Raw genomic sequence first — 11,778 nt, 5'->3', positions numbered from 1 at the left:
CCAAACTGTACTCTCAACAGTGGTTTTGTAGAAAAATTGGTCCTCTAAAGTACAGAAGAGCAAGAAAACACGCAAACCCACCCACACACACACACACCGTCTCACAAACACAACCTTTAGCCCTCAACCTCCTCCCTCTGTAATAAGGAACAGGTTCATAATAGCAAATTCATAGGTCAAGGCCAGATTGTATCTTAAATGTTCTCAGGACTGGAAAACATAACAAACACCCACAGACACACAGACACACAGACAAACACACACACAGTAGCGCCTGGAAAAACACAGCTCGCTCACTAATCGCTCAACAATATATAAACAACGTGTTGCCTCAGTCTCTGTGCACACACACCATCATTTATTTATGTATTTTGACACACACAGATACACAAGCCTAACACAAACACACTTTGAATGCAGACTGGTTCACACCACACACAGTCAGAGAGTATTCACTCCCCTTCACACCTTTGTAGCCTTCCCCATATATTGATCAGATTGCTGACCTGCTTTGATGCTTATCCTAATTACTGTGATTATATCATTCCTGGCTTTACTTTAACGGCAGCAGGAAGAAGCTATAATCAGGAAGCATCGTCTGCACATTTAATTCTGCTTTTTTACTGTGCAACAGTAAAAACACTTTTGTGTTTCTCTTTCACAACCTGTTTCTTATATGGTTTATTGAGGGTAATTTGTACTTTTACAGCGCACTCTGAAGTTGATTTGAGCTGAGGAAGGTGCAGGTTCAGAAACCACAGACACACACACACACACACACACACACACACACAGACAGAGTGATCAAGATAATACAAGATGGAGTGCGATATATTTCCTGAAGAAAAAACTTTCTTCATTTGATAATCACATGTGGTTGTTTGAGGTTCAATATTTGTTGATAATAATCTTGTACGGTTTTGCAAGATCACAAAAACACATGCACACACGCACTCTAAAACCTTTAGTTTCAGGTCGTTTCATAGATTTAAGGGCTTCCGCTCCCTGATTCTTGGAATTAGAAAGTATAAGTAAGTTTGACTTTTAGGAGGAGAGCAGGACTGAACTTGTGGATTTATGTTATGTCACAGTTGACTATCGAGGTTGACCCGGTCAAAAAGAGACAAAAACCCCCCAGAAATAGTTGATGCCATTTGTCTATTTAACCAAATGTTGCAGCTGAAATCAGCAATGTTCAAATTGTTTTTAAATTAACAAACGCACAGACTGTATATAAAGATGGACGCTGCATCTCCACTTCCTCCCGCTATCCAGAAATGAAGCCAAAGTATTCCGGATACGAATGCTGCCATCTTGCTTATTTAGAGCCAGCCACCAGAAGGCGATCCTGACACTTTGGCTTCACCTTTGGAGGCAGTGATGTCGTCCATCTTTAAATTCAGTCCATGTACGAACCTGACTTCAACTTCCATGGTTTGTCAGTGTATTAACAGATAGCGATTCGGTGCCTTGCTCAATGGCACCTTTACAGGATGAGGGGTCTGTCCGTGTGACCCTTCGGACAGATGGTTTGTGTAGCGATACACAGATGTTTGTTTGTGTTCATCTTCACTTCAGCTCCTCCAGGCTATTTAAACACACACAGAGAACACATAAACACACATGTTCAAGGCCACATGCGGACGGGAAAATCACAGGTGCACACGCAGTCCGCTGGAATACACATGTAACACAGACACACACTCACACACTCTGCAGACTAACGCCATTTAGAGTCAGTGTGTAAACAGACAGGAGGAGAGAGAAGCTGCTGCTCAGAGGAAACAGGAACCTGTGGCGACTCCGCTCAGAAACCCTCATCGCCCGCTGCAGCTTCTGCTTACACAGCTACAAGATTACATTAAACACTGCTGCATGGGGGGAGGGGGAGGGGGCATGGGATGGGATTATTTTAGACAAAATATTCACACAACGAAAGGAACTTATCCTATAAATATAAAGTCATTTCCCTCGTAATTTGATCTCTTAGTTTCAGATCCTAAAAGTCATCTCTACTTGACCAACATCCTGGTCGTCTGTTGTCAGTTGGCTGCAGTCAGGAGGTTGTGCTTCATTCAAGGGCAGCTGAAGGAGAGTGGGAAGCAGTGGATGGTTTAATGAGTAAGAAGAAGAAAAGAGGAGAAAGAGGAGAAGAACAACACACACATAACTCTAATTAATCTATTTATTCTGCACCTCTCTTTTTTTGTTACCGACACTAAAATAAATCCCTATATTATTTGTATTGAATATTTTTTTTTTATTCCAAGCACGAGTAGCTTATTAAGATGAGGCTTCACGTTTATACAATGAATTTAAATTTAAAACGATGAACCCAACAGAGAGAAGACACTTGATACCACCCACACACACACCCACACCCACACACACACACACACGTATGAAAACTCATTGTCAGCTAAAAAGCGGAACAAGTATTTATCGGTGTTTATATATAAACATATATTAGAAAAATCTGTGGTTGGTGTCGCCACAACAGTAACAACCACTTCAGACACATAACGACAGTAATGTGATTTTAATATGTTATAATTATTACTCAGTCTAATGCTATTTCTGTTTCACTATAAAGCTCTTTATGTTACATATGTTTGTGTAGTTTTCTTACACAGTAACATATCGTAACTATTATAAAGACCACATGTCCCGTAAACACCGTTTCAAAGAAAACAGTGATTTGTGTGTAGGTGTCATTGTTTATATTCTCATCTGATATTGTGAGATACAATGTGGAATTAAGTAGAGGCTGTCAATCTTCTCAGCAGTACTTACAGGTATTTATACATCTTTATCTGTACAAAAATCTTATCTGAACATATAATGAAATCTATGTACTGATGTTAAATATTAAACTTTAAAATGGAGCTTAATATGCAAATATAAAAACATGATCATGAGTTAATGCATCAGACCTGAACCTTCTGATTTACTTTGCAGTCTTTCAATATTCTGCATGATTCTCACATTTACATAAACTGAATCAAAGAGCGCCATTTCTGATACACAGTAAAGATCAGGCCTGACGACCTCGTCTTCATTTCTCCATTAGCTGCTCAGTGATCGGTGACTGAACTCACTACACCTCAGTTCGTGGTGTAAGTCATTGTTGTCTCCAGGCCTCAGTGAAGGGTAACTCGAACAGGACGGTGGTTCCCTGACAGATTTAGAGGCAAAACATAAGAGGGATTTTCACGCATTAGTAAAAACGCACACTATTACTTGACCGACACAGTGAAAACAGAAGAAATATAAATTGTGTTATTAGTCTTAGGTGGAAATGTCCTTTATTTTACTTATTAGTGACCTTAAAGAAGCGACATATGTGTGGGAGGTATTTTTCTGTGGGGGAAAGTCCGACCTTGTTCATGGTGTACACAGTGCGTGTGGCAGTTTGGTTCCATCTCATGATTGTCACAGTTCATCTCTTCTCTGACCTCGAGAGAAGCTTTTATAACCATTAAAAAAAAAGAATACAATAAGTTATGGAGTATTAAGTATTTAAATGGAAGTTTTTTTTTCCTCCTGCTATAACACAAATCTCCCCTTTAGTCAAGCTTATTCAACTCATTTCTAAAAGGTTATTTCACCTCAAAATATCTTTTTCAACCTGAGGATATTGAAAATGTTTATTCCTCCAAACTAATATGTTCATATTTTGAAGCCTATGCAGGATCTTTGGTTTAATTTAACAAAGCTGACAACACGATTGAAAAAATATATCCCACTCATTAAGTGTAATTACTTTTACAGTGAAGTATTCATATCACAGCAGGAAAAGAGCGTGGTGGAAATGTATTGTTATTATAATCGAGCAGTAAAGTTTCCTTCCTCCCTTCCTTCCTCAGGCCAATGTTTCTCTGGGCTCAACATTGTATTTTCACGATTTCCATAGTGACACATAATGAGCTCAGGATTCACACCTCTCAACCAGCTGTTTCCTGAGATCAGGTTGATGTGGTTGAAGGAAGGAAGGAGACCTGTAGGAACACAACAGTAAATCCTCCATGTTTATAAGGAAAAGTTCTGCCGCCTTCTGGAGAAAAACAAGTACTACTGCACTCAAATAATTATAGACGACTATTTTACGTTTGAGAGTCTGACACTCTAAAAACACAGAGAGAATCTAAGAGTAGCATGAAGAGCACTTTCGTCTTGTCTGTCTTTGTCATTGTGTACCTGTCCGTCCATCTGTGAATCCTTTATAGAACTGGTTCTGGTTCTTCATCGTGACCCACAGGCCTGTTAACAAAACTATTCAACATGTTAAAATATAAAAACTAGAGAGATGTTTTCCTCTAATCTATAATTAAAACTCAGTCAATTCCATTCATTTAAACAACTTTTATTTAGTTTTTACAAATAAAGTAACAAATTTAATTGTATTGTAGCGCAAAGCGCAGTTTATTTTTATTATGAAGCTTGAACACTCTATACTTAGTGCAAAACATACCATTAAAGGCTGCCGATGACTCCCTACATGTATTTATTCTTGTTTTTCTTTCATCCATGTGTTCTTTGTAATTCAACCACTTTTGTACAATGTCAAACATGATACAGAAAAAAATGAAACCACTCAAGTTAAGTTAATCGCTGCTAGAGACGTTTAAACCGCAGATAAACTGAGTGAGAGAAAAACTAAAGAAGAAAAAAAAAAAATCAACATGTTTTTCAGTAACAGTCGAGAGCAACTCGAGACTCAACGTCATTCCACAGGAGAGAGCTACAGGAAACAGTGATGTGTGTCTGTGTGTGTGTGTGTGTGTGTGTGTGTGTGTTGGTGCATGAGAAGGCATTGTGTGATGTTAACATGTGGGCACTTCTACAGTAAAAGCATAAAGGGAAAGCGAGTCCTGTAAAAACACCAACAGAAACTTAATCTCTAGCGTGAGCCAGTTAAAACAACTATTGCTGCCATTTATCCGTGCCACCAGAAACATTGAAACCTTAAATTTCACAATAAAAGTCGCCCAGCGCTGGAGAACTCCCAAACCTTTCACAGTAAGAGCTCTCCCCCAGCTTGACAACACACTGTAACTTTACATGATATTGCATTGCGGCCATTGCACAGAGGGCATTTCTTTCGTAGTTATCTTTTGTGTAGTAGAGACACAGCAAAAATATGATCACACCTCTACTGTGGAAATCATTTGAGGCTCAAGCGGTTGCAAAGTGAAACTCCAACCAAAACAGCTCCAGTGAGTAACAGCAGGTAAATATTACACTCAAATGTTCTTTTTTTTTTTTTATTCTTCACTTCTGATGGTTCCACTCCACTGACGACACGTCAAATGGCACTGAGTCGGTGGCGTCATTTAAGGATTTGACAGAACGCTCTGAACCGGAACTAAAGCAAAGTGGCTCAATTATTATTCACAGCTTCAACCAAACTTGCTAAGTAGTAAAAATGTTGCATTAACGTTTCACGGGGGGAAAATGGAAAATGTCACAAAAAACAAACAGGCAGAAGCAATGTTGTTGTTTTTGTACAAACTTTACAAAGTTACCTTTTCATAATGTGTTGACGTGAATCCAGAACAAACCCTTCCCAACGCAAAACAAAATAAAAGATGCTAGGTTGTTCTTACGTGAATGTTAAAGTTTGTAACAGACACGTTTTGATTTGCTCTGATAAATGAAGGTTAAATCAGAACAGGGTGTCGAAAGGCCTTGAATCTGAAACCTCCATCGCTTCCATCATGACCACCACGGTGCTCACATTCACTCCAACCACCACCACCACCACACATTTGACCCTGAATGGTGCAGCTTCACAAACAGAGTGGGAACAGGAGTGGAGGAGACGATGTTCACACCTTACTCGGACTCTTTGCTCTGTTTGCCCAGCAGCAGCAGCAGCACCTCTGAGATGTGTAACAGTTTGAGTAAAGAGTAAAGTTTGAACGGTTTTGGTTATTTCACCATAGAAATCTTTGTATTCACTTTGTTTCTAATCCTCATGTTACTTAGAAAAAGGTGATGTCATATTTCCATGCACCCAATCAGGATTCAGCAATATTTCGAAACAGGATCTGATCAGACCACCGACACAGTCCTGATGAAGTAGATTTGTTTTTTTACTATGTCAATGTAATAATATGTAAAGTTGCACTGTTTCTCATTCATTAGGAGATTATTAAATTGAGGACAAATTCAGAGAAAGAAACTTTTTTTTTGTTATCAGCCAAATTCACAAAGCAGTAAGAAAGAAATATGATTTATGTTTTGGTATACAACACGTATGTGCACCACTGTGTCAACGCATCGTCTCCTGACTGAACTCTCTGCTGCACCCGGGCCAGTGCCTCTAAAGTACAGAGTGGTCCAAGCTTCAAATACAATCTTCAAAAACTCCAATCTCCTTAAAACGGAATCCCCTTCCTCATATTTACAATTAAAACCCTGAAAAAACAAAATGGCACCAATAAAGTATCACGTTCGCTCCATCATTTCATCCTGTTGGTGGTGTAGCTGGGCCTGAAGACACAGCCGGGCCTCGTGCGCATAAGAGCAAAGCACAGCAATGAAAGAAACAACGCTGATGTCACGGTTTTCAAGATTTTTGATTCAGCTTTCCTCTCAATTCTCCAACAACAACAAAAAAGGTTAAATTTGAGCATTTTGAAGGACACAAAGAATTAACCACAACCTGCAGAGCTGACAACAGCAGCTGTCTATCAACCAGGTCCGACCATCAGGGCCGATGTCACAGTGACACCCCGCAAACTCCCCACGCACGTCAACCCAAGTCCTTCACCCAACCCAACAAAGAAGCAACAGGAAGGAGGCAAGGCACTAGTAAATACCTCCAGTATTCACCAGAGGCTCTGGAGGGGGGGAGGGGAGAAACAAAAAATAAAATAAAAGACAGACTTTTTCTTTTCAAGTACATTAAAATGGACACCATTGGTTTATACATTCACATTCATCTAACAAAACCAGGGGAGGAAGAGAGGAGGAGGGCTATTTAAAGTGTCTGATATACTGTATAAGTACTGTATTAAGAAAAAAAATAGCAAGCATTACTTTTGTTTTAAATCTACATATCAACTATCCTGCCGTTCATTCTGGTTTTTTCTTTATATTCAGGCTCTGAGGTCAGTTTCAGCTTTCAATTCAATCAGTGGTAAACTGAAGTTGCGGGTGATTAGTTGGTGGTATAAGGCATTTGTTTAGAAGTAAGTCCTCAGCGACTGGATGTGAGGATGTTTATTGAAAGGAGCTGTTTTTTATATTTTCCATTTTCACATTTTGATGAGAATTTGCAGGAAGCAGTGAATTGAAAGTGAAAGGACCCCGAACCGTTCTCTAGTTTTTTTTTATTTTTACCCTAAAACTAAAGTCGTCCAACAACACTTTCGCTAACAACAACAATAATCACAGTGTTTCCACATCGGGCTCCGATGTGCGTGTGTATAACAGGTCCGTCGACAGAACACGTTTTTTGTTTGTTTCGTTTTAAATAGAATAATAATCATTAACAACAATAATGATGATGATAATAAATGTACATTGCAATTATTCCAACCCGAGTGTTGAAACCAGCTTAATGACGCTAAGAACTGAGACATCTACGTCCGTTAAACAGCTGCTACGCCTCCAACAACACGTGTGTGTATTTACATCTGGCTGTGCATGAATGTGTGTCTGTCTGAATTCATATCTAATGCATGTGTGTGTGTGTGTGTGTGTGTGTGTGTGTGTGTGTGTGTGTGTGTGTGTGTGTGTGTGTGTGTGTGTGTGTGTGTGTGTGTGTGTGTGTGTCAGATTGCCAGCTGGGGGCAGGAAGCAAACAAAGCCAAACAAAAAACAATACAAAACCAAAATAAAAGAACTAAATGGAATCATCAAATTCTACAAAATAAACTGTACAGGGACTGTGATATTATTCTGATAACAAGGCCACTTTTTCACAATGAGTTCTCTCATGTTTATTTCTTTTTCCTTTCCTCTTAAAAGGTTTCTGCTGTTATTGCTTCAAATGGCAACAGAGAGGCGGAGAGAGGGATGGAGGAGAAGGAGGAGGTGGAGTCGTGACAGTGAAGAGGTGTTGGGCCGCGCGGAAGCATCGTCGTGTCCCAATAAGTGCTCTCATTGATTTATCGTTCGTGAAGTAAGCAGAGGAACGGGAAACAAAGGTGTCTCTCTCCATCTCCACCTACTATCTGTCCTCCACCTCTCTAGCTCGGGGTGAATGCTTCGCCAGAACGAAGGAGGAACGAGAAGCCGTCACGACTTCCCTCAAGCTGATTCCACCAAGTGCCGAGCTGCTAACTATTCTCAGTATGCTTTAATTCCATTTGTTCTCGATATTCTTTGTGCTTTGACGGTTAAGAAAAAATGTCTGAATACTGAAGAAAAAACACTTCCTGACTTATCACACACACGGGAGAATAATCACAGACACAGTTCTAAACATCTTTTTCTTTCTACCAAAGCTTTTGTCTGCTGACTTTTACATTGTCACCACATCCTTCCACTTTAACCGCATGTTGCATCTTCTATCACCGTAAACTAGGACACATGTGCGCCCCATCATGTATGAGCTTGTTCACCCAATTTAAAGCATGTTATGAAACAAGTGTGATTAAGTAATAATAGCTCATACACAACACGGCACACACACACACTCAGTCTTCAACACCAGTCCCATACCCTGTCACAACCTCTTTGGCTTGTTAACATTGCACTCATCAGTCTTTTCCTTTATCCTTGAGCATTTGGCTGCTGTCACAAGCCCAGAGTCAAACACAGCAGGCAAGGAGATTGTTTAGCTGTGTCTGTGACAGTGTCTCGCACACTTGGATGGAAGCAGAGGCAAATGGAGATGGTCGCACTTGAAATTCCTCTTTCCTGGTTTCTCCTCTCTTCAGCTTCTCTTTTTCCATTCTCCTGACACGTCAGCTTCCGACATCTTTCAAACACCGAGCTCCTTGTTCTTCTGTCCACTCCCACTTATCTAACCCAAAACACTCTCCGCCCCACACCAGTTCACACCAGTTGGGCCGTGATTCATTCCAGCCCTGATCCCCAGCCCTACGTGGTCCTCAGATTGGGTCCTCCTGGGTTGCTGACAGACTTCTGCAGAGTGTTGGTCAAATGGAAAGCCTGGAATGGCCCCTGCCCGGGAATCTGGCCCTGTGGGGTGGGGTAGGGGCCAAGGGGCTGGGAGGTGCTGACCAGCAGGGGCCCAGCCTGTACCGGAGCCTGGTGCGAGGTCGACAAGCCATGAGTCGGACCAGACCACTGTGCACTGTAGGCGGCGGTGGGGGTGTACTGGATGAATTGGGGAGGCTGGGTTTGGGCTGGAGTGGAAGAGGAGGGGGGGTGGCACAGGGAGCCCTTGCGGCTGGCCAGAGAGGTAGCGGTGGGGTTTGTGGGGAGGTGTGCAGAGCCTCCAATGCTGCTGGGACACAGTTGGCTGGGAGCCGAGAACTTCCTGCCCAGACTCGCTGACTGGATGACCTTACAAGAGGGAAAAGATTCATCATTAATGTGGTGACATGTTTTTTTTCAGAGCTGGAATTTTATCAAAAATAAAACATGTGTTAAATATGAATATCTTCTTCATACTGTTTGAACTGGATGGAGTTACCAAGTTAGAAACTCAAGCTACATGTGATGTAATTTAATGGATTCAAACAATTTAATATATATTTATTAAGACTGCATCCAGTGTGTGTGTGTGCGTGCGAGAGTGTGTGTGTGTATGGTGTGCGTTCAGACTAACCTCGTAGCTGTGTCCCTGCGCTGGAGTTTGCTGCAGCTGTTTGGCACTCCTCTTACCCTGAAAGAGTAAGTTTGTTGTTATACTCAAATTTATTTAGCTCGGCTGAATGGAAAGTAATTATTTTTTAAAATGTTACGGACACAATATTGATGAAGATTAAAAAGTTAAGACGCTTAAAGACAAACATCTATTATATCAAAATCACATAAAAAGTATTTTTCGAAACATTTATTTGCACATACACTACACTATATAAATTGATACACCTGTATAGAAATGATGCAAACATATGAACTTTGCAGCATATTGGTAAATTCTTATTTGTTAACTCCTGATATTCAGGCATTAGGGATGGGCACTTCTTCACTTCACAGATTAATATAATAATCTCTGCAACAGCATACGTAGTGTTTGTTTCATAACGTGTCGGAGTTAGTGTGGATGTCAACACTCAAAGTGCCAAATGGATACAGGACGTTGTCGATGTTAAGTAAACATCCCATCAGCCAGTAGATTTTGGCCGTGGCTTGTTAGACTTTGCCAATCCCTTTAGCTTTAAGAAAAAAACAAAAACGTTCTCCTCAGTGAACTACCTCCAGGAGCTGGTGAGTCATAGTGGAAGGAAAAAAAACAACCTCTGCTGGCATGAATCAAAAAACAGCAGCAAACCTGTGAGAGGTTCATGGCGTCTCGGGCCCAGTTGTCCACCAGCTTGTGGAGGTCGTCGGTGAAGGTTCCTTTCCTCTGGTGGGGGACCGACATGTTGGCGGGCAGATACTGAGAACCCGTCTGGCTCGGACCCAAACCTCCTGAGCCGCTTACTGCGATGGTGCTGTTAGTCCCTGTGAGGACAAACAAACAGAGGGTGGGGGAGAAGAGCAAAATAATGTGAGATACTATTCAAACAAGGACATAGACTAATGTTATCTGAATGAATGTGGATGTATGTTCCAGTCTTGACCATGAAAAGGGCTGTTATGTGGTGACAAAGGCTGGTAAGGGCAGAGTTTTAGGGCAGATCATGGTACTAGAATTATACTGTTTAGTTTAAATAATGGATGATAAACAGGAACAAAACTATGATACTAGAGCAACAATTAATGAAGAACTTGGACAGTTTTTCAAATAATTATGACAAATGCTAAACCTTATATTTATCAGACTAGTAATACTCTGGGCAATCTGTAAAGCTGCAGTGCTCGGCGCCATTCTCCTACAGCGAGGTTGATCTGAGCAGATGAGCTGCCCTGTGTACCACTGATCTCAGTGCTCAAATTCACTGTTTCACCACTAGATGGCGCTCGAGCTCTGTAACAGCAGCAGGTAGTTTGCTCTTTGCTCAACCCTCAGCATCAGTCGCCATCAAAGCAAAAAACAAACAGCACACACTGCAAACTGAATACAGCTTGTGTTGAAGAGCAAAAACATGAATTGGTTTAAATGATGTCATCGTGATACTATACAGCAGGTTTGTATTTGTTAAGGTTAGTGTCTCTCTACCAAGAGAAAACGTTTCACTGAGAGATGCAAAGAGGAAAACTCTAGACCTCGGTCTTTCAAACACTGATTTGTGTCACATAATCTCAGACTTTAAGGTTTCACAAATACATGATTGCATCCTATCATTCAGGCCAAAGAACGACTACCTATATTTTTAATGAGCAGAATACTGCAATATAACCATTTTTTGTATCTATTATAATCCCTTTACTGCACATATTTCCAATCCTGATTATAACTACAAGGAGCTGATGAATTTCTATTGCAGACAAATAGAACCCAAAGGAATGTTGACGAATGATCGTGGCTGTGAAATGTTTATCTGATCTCACTCCATCAGACATAAGGATATAATAATATGCAGGGATTAGCCAGTTGAAAATCTAATCATACAGTTGGTCCGGGGGAAAAAAAACTGTCATGTCATGCTAAATAAAATGGAGGAAAATAAATATGAGGAGACGCTGAGTCATGACTGACTGCAGCAGCAGGGAACTCTGGGCAACGTAGTCTAGACAACAAGCCATGAC

The 11,778-nt window shown here is 40.8% G+C and overlaps 1 protein-coding gene across 11 annotated transcripts in view; it reads right to left on the bottom strand.

Moving 5' to 3' along the window:
- Positions 1 to 4,347: 4,347 nt before the first annotated feature.
- wnk1b (WNK lysine deficient protein kinase 1b) overlaps positions 4,348 to 11,778 on the bottom strand; it is an 82,616-nt gene continuing 75,185 nt past the window's right edge. For all 11 annotated transcript variants that reach the window (XM_047338511.1, XM_047338515.1, XM_047338516.1 and 8 more), the window contains 3 exons: positions 10,418 to 10,590; positions 9,749 to 9,805; positions 4,348 to 9,483 (listed from right to left, as the gene is read on the bottom strand). In XM_047338511.1, coding sequence (XP_047194467.1) covers positions 9,055 to 9,483; positions 9,749 to 9,805; positions 10,418 to 10,590 — 659 coding nt within the window. In that variant the 3' untranslated portion in view covers positions 4,348 to 9,054. The remainder of the gene's footprint in view (positions 9,484 to 9,748; positions 9,806 to 10,417; positions 10,591 to 11,778) is intronic.

The sequence above is a fragment of the Hippoglossus stenolepis genome, chromosome 22 (assembly GCF_022539355.2).
Source record: "Hippoglossus stenolepis isolate QCI-W04-F060 chromosome 22, HSTE1.2, whole genome shotgun sequence".
NCBI classification, from domain to species: Eukaryota; Metazoa; Chordata; class Actinopteri; order Pleuronectiformes; family Pleuronectidae; genus Hippoglossus; species Hippoglossus stenolepis.
Note: the sequence above shows the minus strand (reverse complement) of the source record. Positions and strands in the feature narration are given on the sequence as shown.